The sequence below is a fragment of the Balaenoptera borealis genome (genome assembly GCF_965194805.1).
Source record: "Balaenoptera borealis genome assembly, chromosome: 3".
Classification (NCBI taxonomy): domain Eukaryota; kingdom Metazoa; phylum Chordata; class Mammalia; order Artiodactyla; family Balaenopteridae; genus Balaenoptera; species Balaenoptera borealis.
The window spans coordinates 83233846-83250987 of record NC_138866.1 but is presented as its reverse complement, the minus strand read 5'-3'; the positions used below and the strand labels follow the sequence as shown (position 1 = coordinate 83250987).

Here is a 17142-nt window from a genome sequence, read left to right as displayed (position 1 = left end):
TAAAAAAATTTATTTATTTATCCATTTTTGGCTGTGTTGGGTCTTCGTTTCTGTGCGAGGGCTTTCTCTAGTTGCGGCGAGCGGAGGCCACTCTTCATTGCGGTGCGCGGGCCTCTCACTATCGCGGCCTCTCTCGTTGCGGAGCACAGGCTCCAGATGCGCAGGCTCAGTAATTGTGGCTCACGGGCCCAGTTGCTCCGCGGCATGTGGGATCCTCCCAGACCAGGGCTCGAACCCGTGTCCCCTGCATTGGCAGGCGGATTCTCAACCACTGCCCCACCAGGGAAGCCCAAAATAAATTTTTAAAAAGCAGCACACAACCTCCACACGGGATGACTTCCACTAAAATGTTGAGCATTTTATGAGCCCATGAAGGGCTGACTGCTGTTGCTGTGGCCCAAGGCGAGGCCAGAGAGAGGTGACAAATGCAGGAGGAAACCAGGGTAGGAAGAGAGATTAAGGAGACAGATGCTGCATGGGGGAGAGGGAGGAGGAAGTTGGCAGAGAGGGAAAGGAAGTCCAGGATGGGCAGAAGAGGAACTGCAGGGGCAAGGATCTATCCTCAGTTCCAGAAGATTCCATGACAATGTAGGGAGGGCAGCACAGCCCAGTGCAGTGTGTCTGCCTGTCTAATGGGCCTGAGACACCACACCAGAGACATCCTGGCTGTGTTGGCAGGCTCTTCAGCCCCTTCCTCTTGCTGGCCCACCTGACAGCCCACGTGGCCCAGACGTGGGCACTCATCCTTGAAAGGCAGATGCGAGGTAATGGTGGCTTCTGGGACTTGTCTCCTGCATCCAAGAGGACTTTTTCTTTGAGCCCACGGGATCTCTGATTGGTCCTTGGCTGGGAAAGCCCCTTCAGCCTGACCTCCCCTCCCCCATCCAGCAGCGTTCAGAAAAAGGATGAGCGCCCCGGTTGGTCCCGTACAAATCCCGTCCAAGCAACAAACCACAGTCCTTTGCCCGGACATGCACGTTTGCTTGAACCCACGGAGCCAGCGCAGGAGTAGAAGATAAGGTAGTGTGCTCAACGTATGCAAGGAGAGAAGCAGGAACTGAAAATGTGCCCCAGAGCCGGGGCTGGGCTGCTGGACCGCTTCCTGCGGGTGATGCAATCGCTTCTGCTGCAGGTGGTGGCAGTGGTGGGAGTGTTTGCGACTAAGAGAGGCTGGAATTCACCTCGCTAGGCTGCCTCAGGCTTGGCCTTCCTGTTCTGGGGGCACTGGGGACAGTGTGTTATTGAGGGGGAAGGGGAGTGAATCCTGCCTGTGGGGAGGGGTTAGGTGTGTCTTTAAGGCCGTAGGCATAGGGGGTGTGAGCACTGGCTTCCATGCCAGACAGATGTGACCTTAAATCAGGGTTCTGTTGCCTGTCTTTGGAGAAGGGACCTTAGCTTCCTTGAATGTAAAATGGCACTGATGGTGAGAGATCCCTCTTGGCATTGTTTAGGATTAAATGAACTGTCTTTTGCCATGTGTCTGGCATTCAGTAGATGCTCAATAGGTGAGAGTTGTTTTGATTATAGCCCAGGGACCTAAGGCAGGATTGGGATAAGAGGCTGGTGTTGCCCTCCTGAGCCAGCGTGTTTACCCAAGTTATGCCGCCTCTGAATCTGTAGGGGCAAGGATGTAAATGTGAGTGTTGGAGGGTCACTTGCTGATGGCAGAGCTGGGAACTGAACATCTAGTCTAGAGCTCTTCCTACTCAACCTGATGACAGGTGGGCTTTAGGAACAGGGAAGTGGGGCATCAGGCATTTCCAGGATGCTCTGTGCAAGGAAAGGCAAGACCACTTCCAGGGACACTCAGCCTCCCCGGGAAGGCGGCTTTCCCTTAGCTCGTGCGGCTGCAGCTCTTCCTGCCATACCCTCCTCCTGCCCCCAGTTTCTCTTTGACCTTGTGTGTAGGTGTGCTGATGAAGGTTCATGTATGGGAAGAAAGGGTGCAGATATGCTCAAGGGTCCCCCCCAGGGATTGTATCTGCACCTTTAGCCCTTGGTGTGGAGCCTAGCACATGACAGGTGCTTGGTAAATGTTTGGTGAACTCACATCTGGGTGAGTGAGCCCCTCGTTCATTGTCAGATAGTGGCCCTCTCCCACTCCAGGACAGCAGGGGCGGAGGGGTTGGCTGGGAAACAGCTGATCCAACTCACTTCTCAGCCCAGAGCCTCTTGAACACCAGATTCAAAACCTGAGAGGCTCTAAGCCCAGAAAGAACAGGTCCCCAGCTCCTCCGGTGGCAGGTTTCCTTGATAGCAATTGATTGTTCTCTGGCCTCAGCTGGAAATTTCTGAGATGTCCTTGCCAGTCCCAAGGAGAAGTATGTACTAACATACTAATGTAACTTTGCCCAGGAAAGAGGCTGCATCCTGGGGGATGTAGACTAAAAGGAAGAGTATTTTGATTGGATTTCTTCATTCCTTGGCAGGATAAAGCCAACTTCTTTTCCATGGGCTGGGCAGGCTGAGTCCTGGACTGGGCAAGAGTTGAGGGCACTTCCCGAGGGCCATGCTTGTAGTTTTTCTGTAAATTTATCTCCACAGACTTAGTAAATTCCGTCATGTGGCAAGCCTGGAAAAGGGCGGTCCGAGGGTACCAAGATGTTGATGGCATCACCTTTGCCTCCTGAGAGGAACCTCTGCTGGTGAGAAGAAACTCAGGTAAGGCCAGCCATGCTAAGTGGCCAAGACAATGTAGATAGGACATTTATGGAAAATCTTCCACTGCAGCTTTTTCCCCACTCCCCAAACGCAGAATTATTTATATTTTCTAAATGTGGAGATGTACATTCATTCACTCATTCAGCAAATATTTTTTGAGTATTCCCCAAAACAAAACTATGTGTTGCCTGTCATAAGCATGTGATCCCGGACTTCACCTCATCTTTTATGTTCCACTGGGCTTTCGCATGGTAGCCTCAGTCTCTGCATTTCCCTTTACATCCAGGTCTCTGAATTCCAAAATATTTTCTCTTTAGTGCCTGCTTTTTTGATTTGAATCCCACTCTCAAGTGATTGGTAAGGAGTGAGTTCACTGACTAGGAAATCGAGTCTCTCCACTTACTCAATTAGCAGAAGCCAATCTGTCTGTTCTGGTAGATTCCACCCCACCCCCGCTCCCCCCTACGCCACACATGCGCGCATGCACACACACACACACACACCCCTCTGCAACTCAGAAGAGAGGGTCTATTCCTTTGCAGACTGATGGAATGATGCACAGAGAGATAAATTCACTCTGTTAGAGCAAGTCCAGCAAGGGAGGACACCAAGCCTTCCAGGTTCCTGGCCTTTCTTACACACATGATCCCTCCCAGAGGGAGTTAAGAGGCAAGAGGGTCGAGCACTCTGGGTTCCTCCACCAAGACGCCCACCTTACCCATAAATCAGTTTCCAATCTAACCCCTCCCTGGGGGTTGAGTTACAAACCTCAGTAACCCCAGGGCGGCCTGCCTGGTAATTCCTATTATTCAGCTGTCAGCTGGTTTTTTAAAAACCTCCCTTCCCAGTGATCCCGTTACCAGAGTTTTAGAGCCCATTCCTTGTCTCAGAGAGAAACCCTATAGCCAGGTGAAACAATGGAGGGGGCTCCTGCTTGCTTTCTACAGGGAGCTGGGTTTTCTCTTCTGCTGAAAGCAGCCTCCCCTTAACTCTTTGCATTCCCTCTCCGATTGTTGGGAGAGGTGTGCCTCCCTCTCAGGCCTCCAGCCGATGCCTTTGCCTTTCGGAGTAACTTTGCTTTTCTCTGGGCAAAGTTTTGCCTCCTAGAGCCAGCATCAGTTAGCAGAGAAGAAAAACAAGCTGGGGCAAGGAGTGGGAGGAGAGAGAGAGAGAAGAGATTCTTCAAAACAACTGCTGCTGTGGCTGCAAGGTACATTTGCTCTGAGCCCAGTCACAAGTCCAGGGTTCTTCTGTTCCTAGGATGCTGCTCTCGGTAGGGGGCTCGGAGCCCAGATCTCCAGCCCAGCAGGTCCTGACATTGCGGAGTCTGCCCTGTGCTGGAAGGGGAGAAAGGGCACAGAGGGAGGGGTCTGCTTTGACAGTGATGAGAGGTGGGGAGTGAGGCTTCTGACCTCCCTGACCCCTTTATCCCTGACAGTGTTTTCTGGTCCCTCCGGCTCAGAAGGCTGGGCCCCTGCTGCTTGACCTTAGAGGCTGAGAGCACAGGAGGCCGAGCCACGGGGTGTCCTTCAGAAGGAACCCGAGGGAGCAGGCTGGGAAGGCCTGGGAGAGAGACCTGAGAAGAAATGTCACTAGAGGGTGTGACCCTTCTATCTTTGCAACCTGCCCAGCCCCACTAAGGTGATCCCCTCTGCTCCCCAGCCTCGTTCCCCTACAATGGTGGATTTAAACCTTTTATAGAGTCACAGACCCCTTTGGGAAACTTTTGTAAGCTACAGAGCCACCCCCCCCACACAAAAATGTCTGTGTGAACCCACAAACACAATTTAGCCAGTTTCAGGGGTTCACAGACCCTAAAGCTGAGGAGACCCTGGTGAGTCCGGCAAATACATGGATCCCAGGTTAAAACGTTTCTCTATCAGCTTCCTTGCCTTGTGAACCCAATTCCACCTTGCAGGGCTATGGTGAAGCAGACAGAGCTTTTGCAGCGCAGGTGGGTCGGGAGAATCAGGATGACCCGTGCCCCCTGAGGCCTGTGCTGCCCCAGAGGGCAGACTCAGAGCTGGTTTGTCCTTCAGTCCTACCCTTGACCCTAAGTAATGCCCATAGGCCCAACTGGCCTGCCTGAGATACTGGCCCAGGAGGAGAGCCACTAAGAAGAGTAGTAGGCACGGAAGGAGGTGTGTGTGTGGCAAACATGGTGAGGGCTCCTCAGTGCCCTGCATGGAGGCTGGGCTTGGTCTTCTCATCTGCCCACATATGGCATGAGCGCTAGGTCACCCTGACCAGCTCTGACACTCCTTCTTGGCTAAGCCTCCTGGTAAAATAACATACCTCCTTTTGGCTCCGGCACCTCTTTCCGGACATCTGTCAACTTCTGTGGGGACTGGGTTGATGGCCAAGCTTGACTTTCCCCCTTTTCCCTTTTCTCCATCCTTTTGGGGACAGTTTTTCCTATTCTAGCAACCACAGCCCTCGTTATGCCTTGCCCACTCTCTTTCAGGTACCCTTTGAGGGAGCTAGGGAAAGAATGGGTAGGAAATAGGTACAAGGAGACTTCAGACTCCACTGGGCTAAGAGTCCCAGCTCCACGTAGCTTAAATCTGTCTGAGTTTACAACCCAGAGAGAGCATCCTGGTAGTCAGAGCACTGCCAGTCCCCACTGTCCCCTGGGTCAGGTCCCATCACTGATCACCTAATCTGTTGCAGGGACTGCGCCCTCTCACTGATTTCTGGTCTCTTCATTTATCTTTTCTAAAGTCCAGGCTTAGTCAAGTGAGTCATCTTCTTTAAAATCTTTGCTGGCTCCCCTTTGCCTCCGGAATAAAGTGCAGACTCCCCAGCCTGCCATTCCAGGGACACTTCTGTAATCTGATCCGAACCTCCCTGCCCATGCCCACCCTTCCTCAATCCAATCATTGCACCCAATGATCCTGTCCTCCAGCCTGCCCTTGCTCCCTGGACAACTTTTCCAGTTCAGCTCTTTATCCTGCTCAAGCTAGGTCTTGGCTATCTTATCTGGCTTTCCTGATGGAAAAATTGCCCCATCCTTCGAGGTCCAACTCAAAAGCCACCTCCCTGAAGCCTTCCCCAGTCTTTGCATTCTGAATTTTTCTGCATTCCCAGCAGTCATTATCCCTGGCATTAACACATTTCATGTTGCTTTCCATTATTTTCTGGTCTACTTCTCTAGGTAGGTTATAAGCTCCCTGAGGGCAGGCACCAGGTTTTTGGCACCTAGCCCAGTAGCTGGCACAATGTAGGTGCTCAATAAATGTTTGTGAAGTAGCCCAGAGACTCCCTTGCCGATAGTTTGCGGTCTGCAGGACACGTTGCTTTCCTTGCAGCCCCAGAACCATCTCTGGGTGCTGTCATGAACAGGACGCGTGTCAACTGCCCAAGCAGCCCCTGCATTCTTGATCTCTCCTCTCCTCGGCCAGATGTTAATTTTGTTTATGTTGACTATCCACGCCCAGTCAAGAAGAGGACATGAGGGTCCCTTTGGATGTGTTTGATCTGAATGTTACTCGATAACAGTGTCGGACACACGTGTTCTCAACCTTCCTACAGCTTTGGTACTGGAGTTTTCTTCTGACCTGCCCAGCAGCTGGGAGGATGCTTTGCCATTCCCCGCTTCCTCCTCTTCCACTCCCTTTCTGGACGCGCCAAAATTATTCGGCCCCTTGAAAGAGAAGACAAAAGTCACTTTGGCGCCCCCTATCTCCCTCCTAATAGGGAGGACTCAAGGGCTCTCGAGTGCTTCCCGAGCCGGCTTTAGGAACCGAACCTGCGTGGACGACGGCGCTCCAATTGCGTTTCTGGAGGAGGTCGGAATTTGGCTTGGCCCCTTGCAGTGTTTCCAAGGGAAGGTTCGTACATTCGTGACCGTCCCTGGCAGCCGCCCAGCCCGGGACTTGGGGTTCCACTCGCCATTGGCCAGCCGTCGGTGTGACGCGCCAGAGGCGGGGCCTCATCAGCTGTTTGCGGGATGCCCCGAGCGGGCGTATTTTGGAAACAATACCGCGCGGTGCAGAGTGGCCTCCACCCGCGCCAGCCCGCCTGCCGCTGCCGCCGCCCCTGCCTGCGCCTCCCGCCTCCCGCCTCCCGCCTTTCGCCGCAGCCCGGTGAGCGCCCGGGCGGCAGGGGGCCGGGCGGTGTTGGATCGCACCTCCTTGGGGAAGTGGGGAGAGGATCGCGCTGCGCGTGGGGGCCCGGGAAGGGTTGGGCTGCGGGCGTCTAGAGTGACCATGGACTGGGGCGCTGGGGTATGGGAACGGGGTGCAAAACCCACACCTAAGTGCGCTGCTCCACGAAGGAACGTGGGGGTAGTAGCATTTGAGACTCCAAGGAGTTGGGTCCAGGTGGGCAGGGGAACGTGCGGTGCACTGCTGAGCAGACCTGGGCGCTCGAGAATGGCCCGGCCTCTGGATCTGACTTTGGGGTAGGGCAGGGAGTTGTGGGACGTCCTGCATCCCTGCGGAGTCTGAAGGCTCCTCTCCTTAACAGCCGGGCTTTTTCCCTCCTTCCCAACTGAGTTTGGGCGCCAAGCCCCCGAGTGCTCATCACGCTGGACCCTGGCGCGGAGCCCTGGCATCACGACTCGGAGGCCGAGATCCTCTCCTGGAGTCACCCAGGTCTGCTGTGTGTTGTGTGAGTGCGTGAGTGTGTGTGTGTTTGTGTGTGTGTGTATGTATGTGTGCGTTCCCAGATTTTAGCCCTCGTCGAGGTTCAGAATGTCTAGCTACTGCTTCTCCTAGGAGAAGGAGTCTGAGTTCAGCATCCCTCTTAGAGTCCTTAAGGGCTGGGATGGCTCCAGCAGGCTTTAGGTCCCCTTGCTAGGAATAAAGACTTCCCTGGTAGTGCACTTAGGAAGTGCCCTTCTCCTGCCGGTTTGCACACCACCTCTTCAGCTCAGGGGAAGGGGAGAAGAAGGTCCCTTTACTGTATCTCAGTTTACACTTGACCTTGTCCAGCACCTGTCCAGAGACTCCCACCTGCAGAAGGGCCACCTGCAGTTCCTGTGGAGAGTGGGAAGGGTCCCCCCTCAGGCTTGCAGAGCCACACCCTCTGGCTGCACCTCCCCCACTGTCCAGTCCAGGCAAGGGTGGAATTTGGGGCTTTGCTGGGAGCGGGTGGGGGAGGTGATAGGCTTCAAAGGAAAACCCAAGACAATGACTCCTGACTGTGATTGGCTTTGGAGGGCCCCATCTTAGGTTGGGATTGCCAACTTGCAGAGAGGAGGTGGATGGGCAGGAGGGGAGCCCCTGCCAGGTGACTGGCAGGACAGCACTTGGTCCTTTCAATGGGAAACCTTGTTTCCTGGTACTGCTAAAGTGTAGTTCTCTCACTCCCCTTTGGGAAACACTGTCCAAAGAACACCATGTGCCTGTTTTGCCATCCAAGCGGGCATCTCCTCGCTGTCCAGGGAAGAGGGCAGGATAGGGACCATAGATAGCTCAAGGACAGGATGGGATGGAGGGAGGGTTGAAGCAGGCACTTCAGAGAAAGCTTGCATTTGAGAAAGCCAAGATTTCTGAATTTAACTGAGCTTCTTTAAATACTTTACCAACCCACAGACCATTTGGCTTGTTCTTCAAAGGCAAGAGACTGGGAGACAGAATTCCCAGGGGACCTCTAATTGACTCTGGCAATGACAAACACTGTCTCTCTGTATCCTTAACCATTCAGGTGGTTGCTTTTCTGGCTGCCTCAGGGACCCTAAGGGGTTCCTGGTGTGTGTATAAGGGGTTGGCTTGGGAGCTCAAGATGCTGCGTGGCTCCAAGCTCAGACTCCCAAGAGCCATCAGGTGGAGCAAGTGGAACTTCTTTATCACCAAGAAACTCATGTCAACAACCTGAGGAGTTTAGGCAGCGAGTGAGGTCACAGACAGAGGGCTAAATTTCACTTCCTTCTGTGAGGCAGGTTGTACCAATCTCAGGTTCAGCGCTAGCAGGAGTGGTAGGCTGTGGGGAAAGATTTGAAGTTGTGGAGACTAGTGAGTAGACTGAGCTGGGGTAGGCTGGCCACTTTGCTGGATGCTGGACCTCCCTTCTAGGCTAAGCTGTGGTGGGCAGACAGCTGTACTCTGCTGAGAGGGCAGCTGCAATGACTAACCTGGGTTTTTCTCCCCTTCTCTCCCAGGACACACTCTTACCACATCGTTCAGCCTGTTTGTTGTGTTGAGCAAGCAGGGGGTGGAGACTAGGGTCTTGGGTAGGGCTTAGCAGGTTTGGAGGGAACCTGGCCACCCTAGGACTACTGGCGTTTGTTTTTGCTGCTGAGCCTGGAGCTCAGCTCAGAGCGAGATGAGAGCTTGGTGGTTACTCCTCAGGCCAGTGAGCGAGTGTGCCTGTGTGTTGTGAGCACTGTGTGTACAGCCAGTCACAGCGCCCTCTGCCCTCCCACAGCTACTCACAGAGGCTAGTCTTGTTGACATTTCTCCAGGTACCCTGCGTGCTTGTAGCAGCTGATCATACCCCCCTATGGCTCAGAGTCAATAGCAGTCAAACTGCATGACCGTGACCAGCCTGGGTTAGAAGAAGAGGCCGAGGGGAGGGAAGGTGGTTCTGAGTGGGCCCAGGGAAGAAGCGTGGAGAGTCTCAGAACTGCGAGGCAGCCCACATTTGGGGGCAGTGTCACCCTTGGCAGTGCTTTAGCTCTAGGGTTGTCTGTCATCAGTACCTGACCCCACTTCTCCACATAAGAAGGGGGAGCAGGAAAGAAGGAAGGGGAGGGGAGTCCTTCCAGGTATAGCCTGGGTGGGGGCAGCCTCCCGGATGCCTGCATTGCACCCTAACAGGGGAGATGGAGCCACCCCAGTGTGTGGAGGAGCTGGAGGATGATGTGTTCCAGCCAGAGGATGGGGAGCCGGGGACCCAGCCTGGCAGCTTGCTCTCTGCTGACCTGTTTGCCCAGAGCCAGCTGGACTGCCCCCTCAGCCGTCTGCAGCTCTTCCCTCTCACGCACTGCTGTGGCCCTGGGCTTCGACCCACCAGCCAGGAAGACAAGGCTACCCAGACTCTCAGTCCAGCCTCCCCAAGCCAGGGTGTCATGCTGCCTTGTGGGGTGACTGAGGAACCCCAGCGACTCTTTTATGGTGAGTGCTCTTAGCCTCAGGACTCCTCCCTTAGAGACTGGGGGAAAGGAGGGGACTTGCCCTCCCCAGACCTGCTCTCTGCTATTTCCTTCCCCAAACTGAGCAGCAGGCGCTACCGATTCTTCAACTCTCACCTGCTGCTTGTCTGCTTGTTCCTCACCTGTGCTCCTCAGGCCCCACGCAGGGCAGATTGCCTTGCCATTCCTTCTGCTCTTTTGTCCCTTCCTGGAGGGATCTTTGGGTCCATGGTGTCTCCTTGGGTTGGAAGAAGGGTAACCTGGGTCTCGGCCTTTACATCCTGTGGCCTGTTGTGTGGCCCAGCCCTTTGTGTGGTGATAGTGATGTACCTTCTGTAAAGTGGCTAACGCTGCCGTGGGGAAGGCTGGGGGATCTGTGACTCGCTGTTGACACTGAAGGGAAAAACCCAGCCTGTTCTGGGAGGGCAGGTTCCTGAAGGCAGAAGGTGGCCCCCAGTTGTCACTTGGGGCTTTCTGTGCTTGGAAGGGGAACTGGAGAAAGAGGTTGGGCCTGCCTGGGCTCAGTGCCAGCAAAGGGGCTGTTTCCAAGGCTCAATCAGACAAGACCCCTTCATTTGTGGGCTTCAGTGGTTGGTTTTATGAGCAATCTGCCTTCCTCTGGCAAAAGGGCAGGGTTAGACACTCAGTCTGTTTTCTTCATTTAGCACAAAGCTTATGGAGAGAGGGCCGAGGTTCGGAGGCTATCTTGCTGTGTCTGACGGAGCAGATTGAGGAGACGCTGCAGTTATTCCCAGAGGGAGCTGCCCTATAGGACAATTCTGGCAAAGTAGTCCTGGCAGGAGTCTGAGAAGATAGATAAGGCAGGCGGGGAAGAGGGAAAGACGGGAGCAGGCCGGCGGGTGCCCCTAGTGGCAGCTCGGTGGCCAGCTCTTGGTAAGTGAGGAGCGCAGGTCGAGATGTCTGGCCTGGGGCTGCCTCCAGAGAGAGGAACTTGGCTAATCTGTGGCTCAGAGGAGTCCTCTCTCCGTTTTTTTTGTACCACTGCCCAGAGCTTCAGGGCCTGAGACCAGCCTTCCTCTGCTGCACTAAGAAGTGAAGATACTTTTTGCCTTTCTCTTTCTCTGTCCCCTGCTTTGCTCAACCCAGGAACTCTGGAGAGCTGCCTCCAGTGCTTTTCCAGAGAAGAGCTTCAGCCTGCTACTACTGTATGAGGGTAATAAATAATAAACTGTGGTCAAGCGTAGCTGGGTAAATAAGGACAGAAGGTTGGCAAGTTCACCCACACTTATTACCTTTGCCATGGCACTGCCGGTGAATGGAGGACTGAAGGCAAGGCTGGGACCATTCCCTTCTCTTCTCCAATATCAGCTTTCACACTCTTGGGCAGCAAGTCAGGCTGTCCACATTTGGCAGAGTGCCCTGATAAAGGCAGACTAAGTTCCTCTCCTTGCCCACACTAGGGTCTACCCTCGGCCCCAGGCCTCGGCCAGGAGTGGCAGGCATGGGGAGGATGGGGCAGCTGTGGAGCATGCTGAGATGTGGGCCCTCTGTCTTTGCAGGCAATGCCGGCTACCGGCTCCCCCTCCCTGCCGGTTTCCCTGCAGGCTTGCCCCTTGGTGAGCAGCCCGCTGAAGGGCAGTGGCAACATCGAGCAGAGGTACAGATTGCCCGAAAACTTCAGCGCATTGCAGACCAGTTCCATCGGCTTCATATGCAGCAAGTAGGCATGGGGGGCTCTTGGGCGGGGGGTGTGTCTGCTGGGGCTGGGGGGCTGGGGCCTGCCTCAGCAACTCTGTCTCTGCCAGGCCCCAAGGATAAGGTCCCAGAGTTTTGGCCTCATGCTCTTGTGATTCTCGTGCACTGCATGGGCCCGACTGGATGAGCACGCGTGCCCTCACCTCTGAGATCCAAGTTGTTTATCTGCCCACTCTCAGCTCAGGCTCGAGGGAGATGCTACGATCCCTCCCAGGGAATGGGATAGCTTTCTGCAGCCTTGATTGACAGACTCTCTCTCCTTGAGGCCAGGGGTGGGAGAGGGTCCCTTACAGACCTGAGGGCAAGATTTTCAGGGTGCTGAGGAAAACTGGACAGTCGGGCGTGCCCGGCTGCAGTGCAGTGTAAAATGGGTAACCAAGGCCGGGGATGGGCCTGAGTTGGGGAAGGTGGTGGAACCGGTTGTAACCTGACACTTTCCAGCTGGGGAGGCCGCTCCTCATTGTCTCTGCCTGGGAACCGGGGCCTGGGACTCCGGAGTGTGTACCTCAGAGAGTCTCTCCAGGCCAGCGGCCGGGTGCTCGGCCGGGCGCTTGGCCGGCAGCCTGGCACCAGCCCCGCCAGGGCGGAGCATCGCGTGTCAGTGGAGCATGCGGCAGAGCCCATCAACAAAGGCGGCGGCTGGCGGGCTCGTGCTGGAGGAGCCCTACGTGCCACGGGCTGGAGGCTGCCCTGCTCTGTAGCCGCTGTCTGGGCCGCCCCCGGGCACTTAACCCTTCCTCTCTGGGCTGACTTTCTGGATGGCTGCCAAGGTGGGGAGAGGATCCTGAGGCTGGATCCCTGCTAGTACAACCACTGCTGAAGCGAAGGCACACCACCTGGAAGTGAACACATTCGCTACCTGTGGGACAGTGTCCCTGGCCCAGTCAGCTGTGTGTGTGTGTGTGTGTGTGTGTGTGTGTGCGCGCGCGCGCGCGCGCATGTGTAAGTCTATATCTGACTGTATATCAGGAAATCAAGAGAATAAATAATCCACCACGATTGGGCAGACCCTGAGGTTAGATGGGGAACTTCAGGTGACCAGAGGACAGCTATTGGTAATAGAAGGTTTGACTTGGCCAGCACCAGGGGGAAGAGAAATTGACCTTGGATTTCCTGAGAACAGGCCCTCCGGGGTTAGACATGGTGAGTGTCCCTGCCAAGGGAAACTTGGGGCTAGACCTGGCCCTGGTGGCTCTCCCAGTCCCTCAGGAAGGGAGGGTGGCCCTATGCTTAGATAATAAGGCAGCCTAGCCACCTCCTCTGGCTCCAAGCTCCAACCCCTATTCGCTCCTTTGATTTTTCTGTGGAGACTTGGCTTAGAGTTTCCCCTTCGGTCCATGTGTGGACACACTCTGATTCTTGATTTCTGCCTCTTGGCCTTCTTCCTGCCCATTCACTCTGCCCTGGTTGTGTAGGCCTGTGGTTGGCCTGAGCTCGCAGCTTCCGGTCCTGGGGCTGCAGCTGATAGAGGACACGGTGACTGTGGGTCTCACAGGCTCATCTGGAGAGCTCTCTGGAAGGCAGTTTTCTGCGTTCCCAATAGCCCTGATCTCTCTCAACAGTTCTTTCCCAGAATGTTCAGCCATCCACGGGTGAGCCCCTGTGGGCTTGGGAGCAGGCTGGGAGGCCCCCCTTGCCCAGCTGAGCCCTGGCACAGGACCAGAACTCAGCCCAGGGCCCTTTCTTCCTGACTCAGTTCCGCACAGGAGAAACTGGCCCTGATCCCAGGTCTGACCGTGCTCTTTGCTGCTTGGCATCATTGACCCCCGTCCAGGGCTGTCTCTTTGAAGGCCTGGTTCAACTCCATACAAGGTGCTGTCCTCTTAGCCAGGGCCTTCCAGCCGGGGAGGAGGAGGGGCAGAGCCAGAGGAGAACTGGAGGAGAGTCTCCCCTGCTCTGCACCTCACCTCCTACTGGTTCCTGACTTCCCTGGGCCCCTCACCATCCTGCCAGCTACCTACTCCTACCGTGCAGTGGCAGGAGGCTGGCCAACGAGGCCTTTCTAGCCAAGAGCTGGTTTCCCCAAACTTTCCATTGCAAAGAGCCAGGCTTTTTGTCCACGGGAGTCTTCTTGCTTTTATCCCCCTCCTCCCTGCTCACCCTGCTCACTTCCCTAGGAGCTCATCCTGTGGGAAGCGCTGGGGTAATGGCTATGGGCAGATGGAGAGCTGGCACGTGTAGGACCTTTTAGCAGCTAGTTTTAAGAAATGAGCCATTTCTGAACTTGATTATGATATAAACTAATGTCTAAATATTTCATATCTACACAATACTGTTGTCACTCTTACATTCTTATCCTTCATCTTCTTTCCCTATTCCTTCCCCTCATCTTTGCAGACAAGGAGACTGAGGCACTGGGATGGAAGTAATTTAGGGTTAAGTCTCTAGGCTTCAGATACAAAGTCAGAAGGCCCAGGTTTGAATGCCAGCTCTGCTACCTACTAGCCACCGGGAAGTCTCTGGCAGAGCCTGTTTCCTCTTCTGTAAATTAGACCTAATGCCAGAGAATCTGATCATGAAGATTCAGTGAGAAAACACCTACGAGAGTTCCAGGCACACAGTAGGTATTCTTTAATGCTTGTTTTCTTCTGTCTCTCTGTAAGCCTGATTGTCCCCCACATTTGTTCTTGTCAGTTCACAGTGCATTTCCCACCCCACCTGTCCCTGAGTAGAGCTGCCTCCCATCAGCCCCCTTCTACCTGCCCTGTCCAGAGAAATCAGCGTCAAAGCTGACCAGTTGTGGGTCTTGGCCTTGTACATTTCTCCTAGGAGAATAGTGGTCAATCTCCATCATTATGGGCTGAGTTTAAATAACCAAGAAAGACAACCCAAAAGGCAGTAAGAAGGTTGAAGGAGCCTGGCCATCTCCTCTCTCCTCAGGTCTGGGATTGGTGTCCCAGGGCCAGACCGTGGCCATGGGTTCCCGACTCCTGTAGGGAATGTGAGCTCCTGCCTTTTGTCCCTGGTTAGGGACCTCAGTTACTCTTTTACTGTATGAGAGGAAGCCTTCTCCCTGGGAGATGTGGAGCACAGGGAAGGGTGTGATAACGGTAGTGTGTTGTAGGATGGCTTTAGGGCAAAGTGAGTGCATCAGCATGACCCTAGATACAACATGCTCCAAATTCCCCCTGGTGCTGGTTTTTGTGGGCCATAAGCCCTCCCAGCATGTTTCTCAAGGAGCTTGCTGGATGGAGCTCTAGCCTGGTTACCCAAGTTCAGGTCAGCCACCTGTTTAGGGTGGTTTCTCTGGGCAAGGAATTGGAAGCAGAAGATCAGTGCCAGCGAGCTGCTTGCTGTCAGCACTTTGGGTCTCCAAAGCAGCAAGAGACTTTGAGGCAGAGTGAATGGAGGTAAAAGCCTTTCCAGACCTGGTCACACACCCCCAACTTCCTCTGGCTGGGTCAGGAGTGAAAGATTCTCCTCCTTGCTCTTCTGTGAGCTGCCCAGCTGTAACAGGTGACCTCTGGTGGTCTGCTGACTGTGGCCTACCTTGACCTTGGCTCTATGAGGGTGCCCTGGTGTTTCTTGTTTGCCCAGCTTCTACAGGGAAGATGGCGGTACAGGTTTGCTTCCTCCCTGAGCTCAAGGGATGCTCTGGACAGAAGGTGAATCCCAGCTTCTTTCCATTCCACCTGCGGTGGTCTCCTCCACCATGAGCCGAAGAATGGACAGAAGCTGGTGTCCCATCTCCTTAGGAGAGTCTCCTGTCCTAATGGCACCATCCTGAAAGTTGTGGGATATTTCCGGGTGATGTTAAGAAGCCAAGCCTAAAAAAAAGAAAAAAGTGGCTACTGTAGACAGTTGAGTGAGTAAAGCTACAGGAGAATTGGAATTCTTCATGTTGGAAGCAGCTTTCTCACTTGGACCAGGAGTGGCTCCATTCAGAACAGTCAGATTTGGAAATTCCCTGAATAGTAATTAGACTTTCTGGAAAATGACATCTGAGAAAAATTTCAGCCACTCAGTTGAAACCATCTTTAGTTGCAAGATCACATAAAGGATCCTGGACTGAGAGGCAAATTCGAGTTCAAATCCCAGCTCTGTCACTTATGAGTTCTGTGTTCACAGGCAAATCATTTAACTTCTCCGAGCCTTGATTTCTCATACTCATCTTGTAGAGTTGTTGTGAAAGCCCTTTGGAAATTGTAATATGTATAACTATTAATGCGTGGACAGTTTAACGCTTGAAAATGGGTTAAAAGATGATCTTAGGATTTTGTTCTTCGGGAGCTCTTTTGGAAGTTGTACCCAAAGTGGTGTTTGCGTGGTTTATTAACTAGTGGCCTCTCTGCCAGCAGCCTGGATCCTTTGTTCAGGGAGCTCCTAACTACTTCCTGACCCTTTGGGATGCTCTCCTTGTTGGTGCGTGGTTTTCTGGAGCTCAGACTATAGCTGATAAAGTTGTTCAGGCTCTAGATGGGACAGCCCTGGGCGGGAGCCCCAGAGATTCTCCCTAGAGTGAGAAGGGTCCCTACAGAGCCAGCCTCTGTCCCTGGAGTGGGAGGTCCCCCTCGGACATTGCCTGGGGAAGAGTGAGGCTTGGGGAGGGGCTGTGGAGAGCGCTGTGCGTGAGAGCCAGGGCCAGGGCTTGGGGGCCCTGTGTTTGCTCTGTGGCTGGCTCTGTTTATATCGCTCACTATATTTAGCTTCTGAGTCATCAGCGTGGCTGAGTAGAGCTGAGTTCTCCACACAACTCTGCACCTGACTACTCTGTCTTCCAGGAGAAGGGCCTTGTAGTTCCGGACAGTTCATTCCCTCCCCACCAAGGCAAGCCATGGGGATGGGGTTGGCTTTGGTTTTTTTTTTTTTCTTTTTCTTGGAGGGGGGTGGTGATGGGAGGGAGGGCTTTGGGGGAGGTGCTAGAAAAGAGGGATAAAGAAAAACATCTTGTTTGCCTTTTGATCCAAGTCTGGCAACCAAGAGGGCATGTTCCATGACCAGTACAAGAACAGCCGGTGTGCAGGGTGAGGAGGAGGGTCCGGCCTTCTGTGCTCAGCTTGCTTGTCCTGTCCAGGGACTGGTCCCGGGCGGGATGAGAACAGCCAGCTGCAAAGGCCCCAAGCTGGGAGTTGGAGCCGTGGGGGGGGGGGGGGTCCTTCTCCAATGCCTTGTAGACCCACAACAGACCAGCCCCCTCCTCAGTCCCCTCTCTCCCTCACTTTTGACCAGAGCGCACATACACCTCTTCTCCCCTGAGTTCTTAAGAAGTTGCCCATTAGTTTCATGGGGCTGTTCTCAGACTGGGGGAGACAGAGCCATCCCTGGGGGAAACTGGGTAAGGGCCTCAGTCCTTCCCACCTCCAGGCCATGGAGGTGCAGCCCATGGCTCTGGGGACATGGGTGGCAAACACAGCCCTATCCCCGCACCCCCAGTGGCTGAAGCCGGTGGCTTCCACCTATGTTAGAGGAAGCCCTCCTGTCTTCGACTCAGCCAGCCCCAGGCTGCCCTTTCTTCCTGGGAGAAGTGATTGGTGTTTCTATGGTGGCAGCTGGTGGCTTCAACCTCCTGTTAGCGCTGCTGGCTGGGCTGAGGAAGCTCTTGTCAAGGAGAATTTTTTTTCCTTTTCTGTTTTGCCACGTTGCTCATTCCTCAGGTGTCTGGGTCAAAAGCAATCTGGACAGTGGGCCAACGGGGCCCAAGGGGCTACCCCGTGGGTCTCAGAATCCCTTGCCCAGCTTGGCAGCCTGGA

At 54.3% G+C, this 17142-nt stretch overlaps 1 protein-coding gene across 1 annotated transcript in view; it reads left to right on the top strand.

The window, feature by feature from the left end:
• The first annotated feature begins 6560 nt into the window (after window positions 1–6560).
• Window positions 6561–17142, top strand: part of BMF (Bcl2 modifying factor) — a 28386-nt gene continuing 17804 nt past the window's right edge. Inside the window, 7 exon segments of the mRNA XM_082385040.1 lie at window positions 6561–6675; window positions 6677–6746; window positions 7129–7135; window positions 7138–7167; window positions 7170–7256; window positions 9423–9719; window positions 11257–11417. Coding sequence (XP_082241166.1) covers window positions 6611–6675; window positions 6677–6746; window positions 7129–7135; window positions 7138–7167; window positions 7170–7256; window positions 9423–9719; window positions 11257–11417 — 717 coding nt within the window. The 5' untranslated portion in view covers window positions 6561–6610.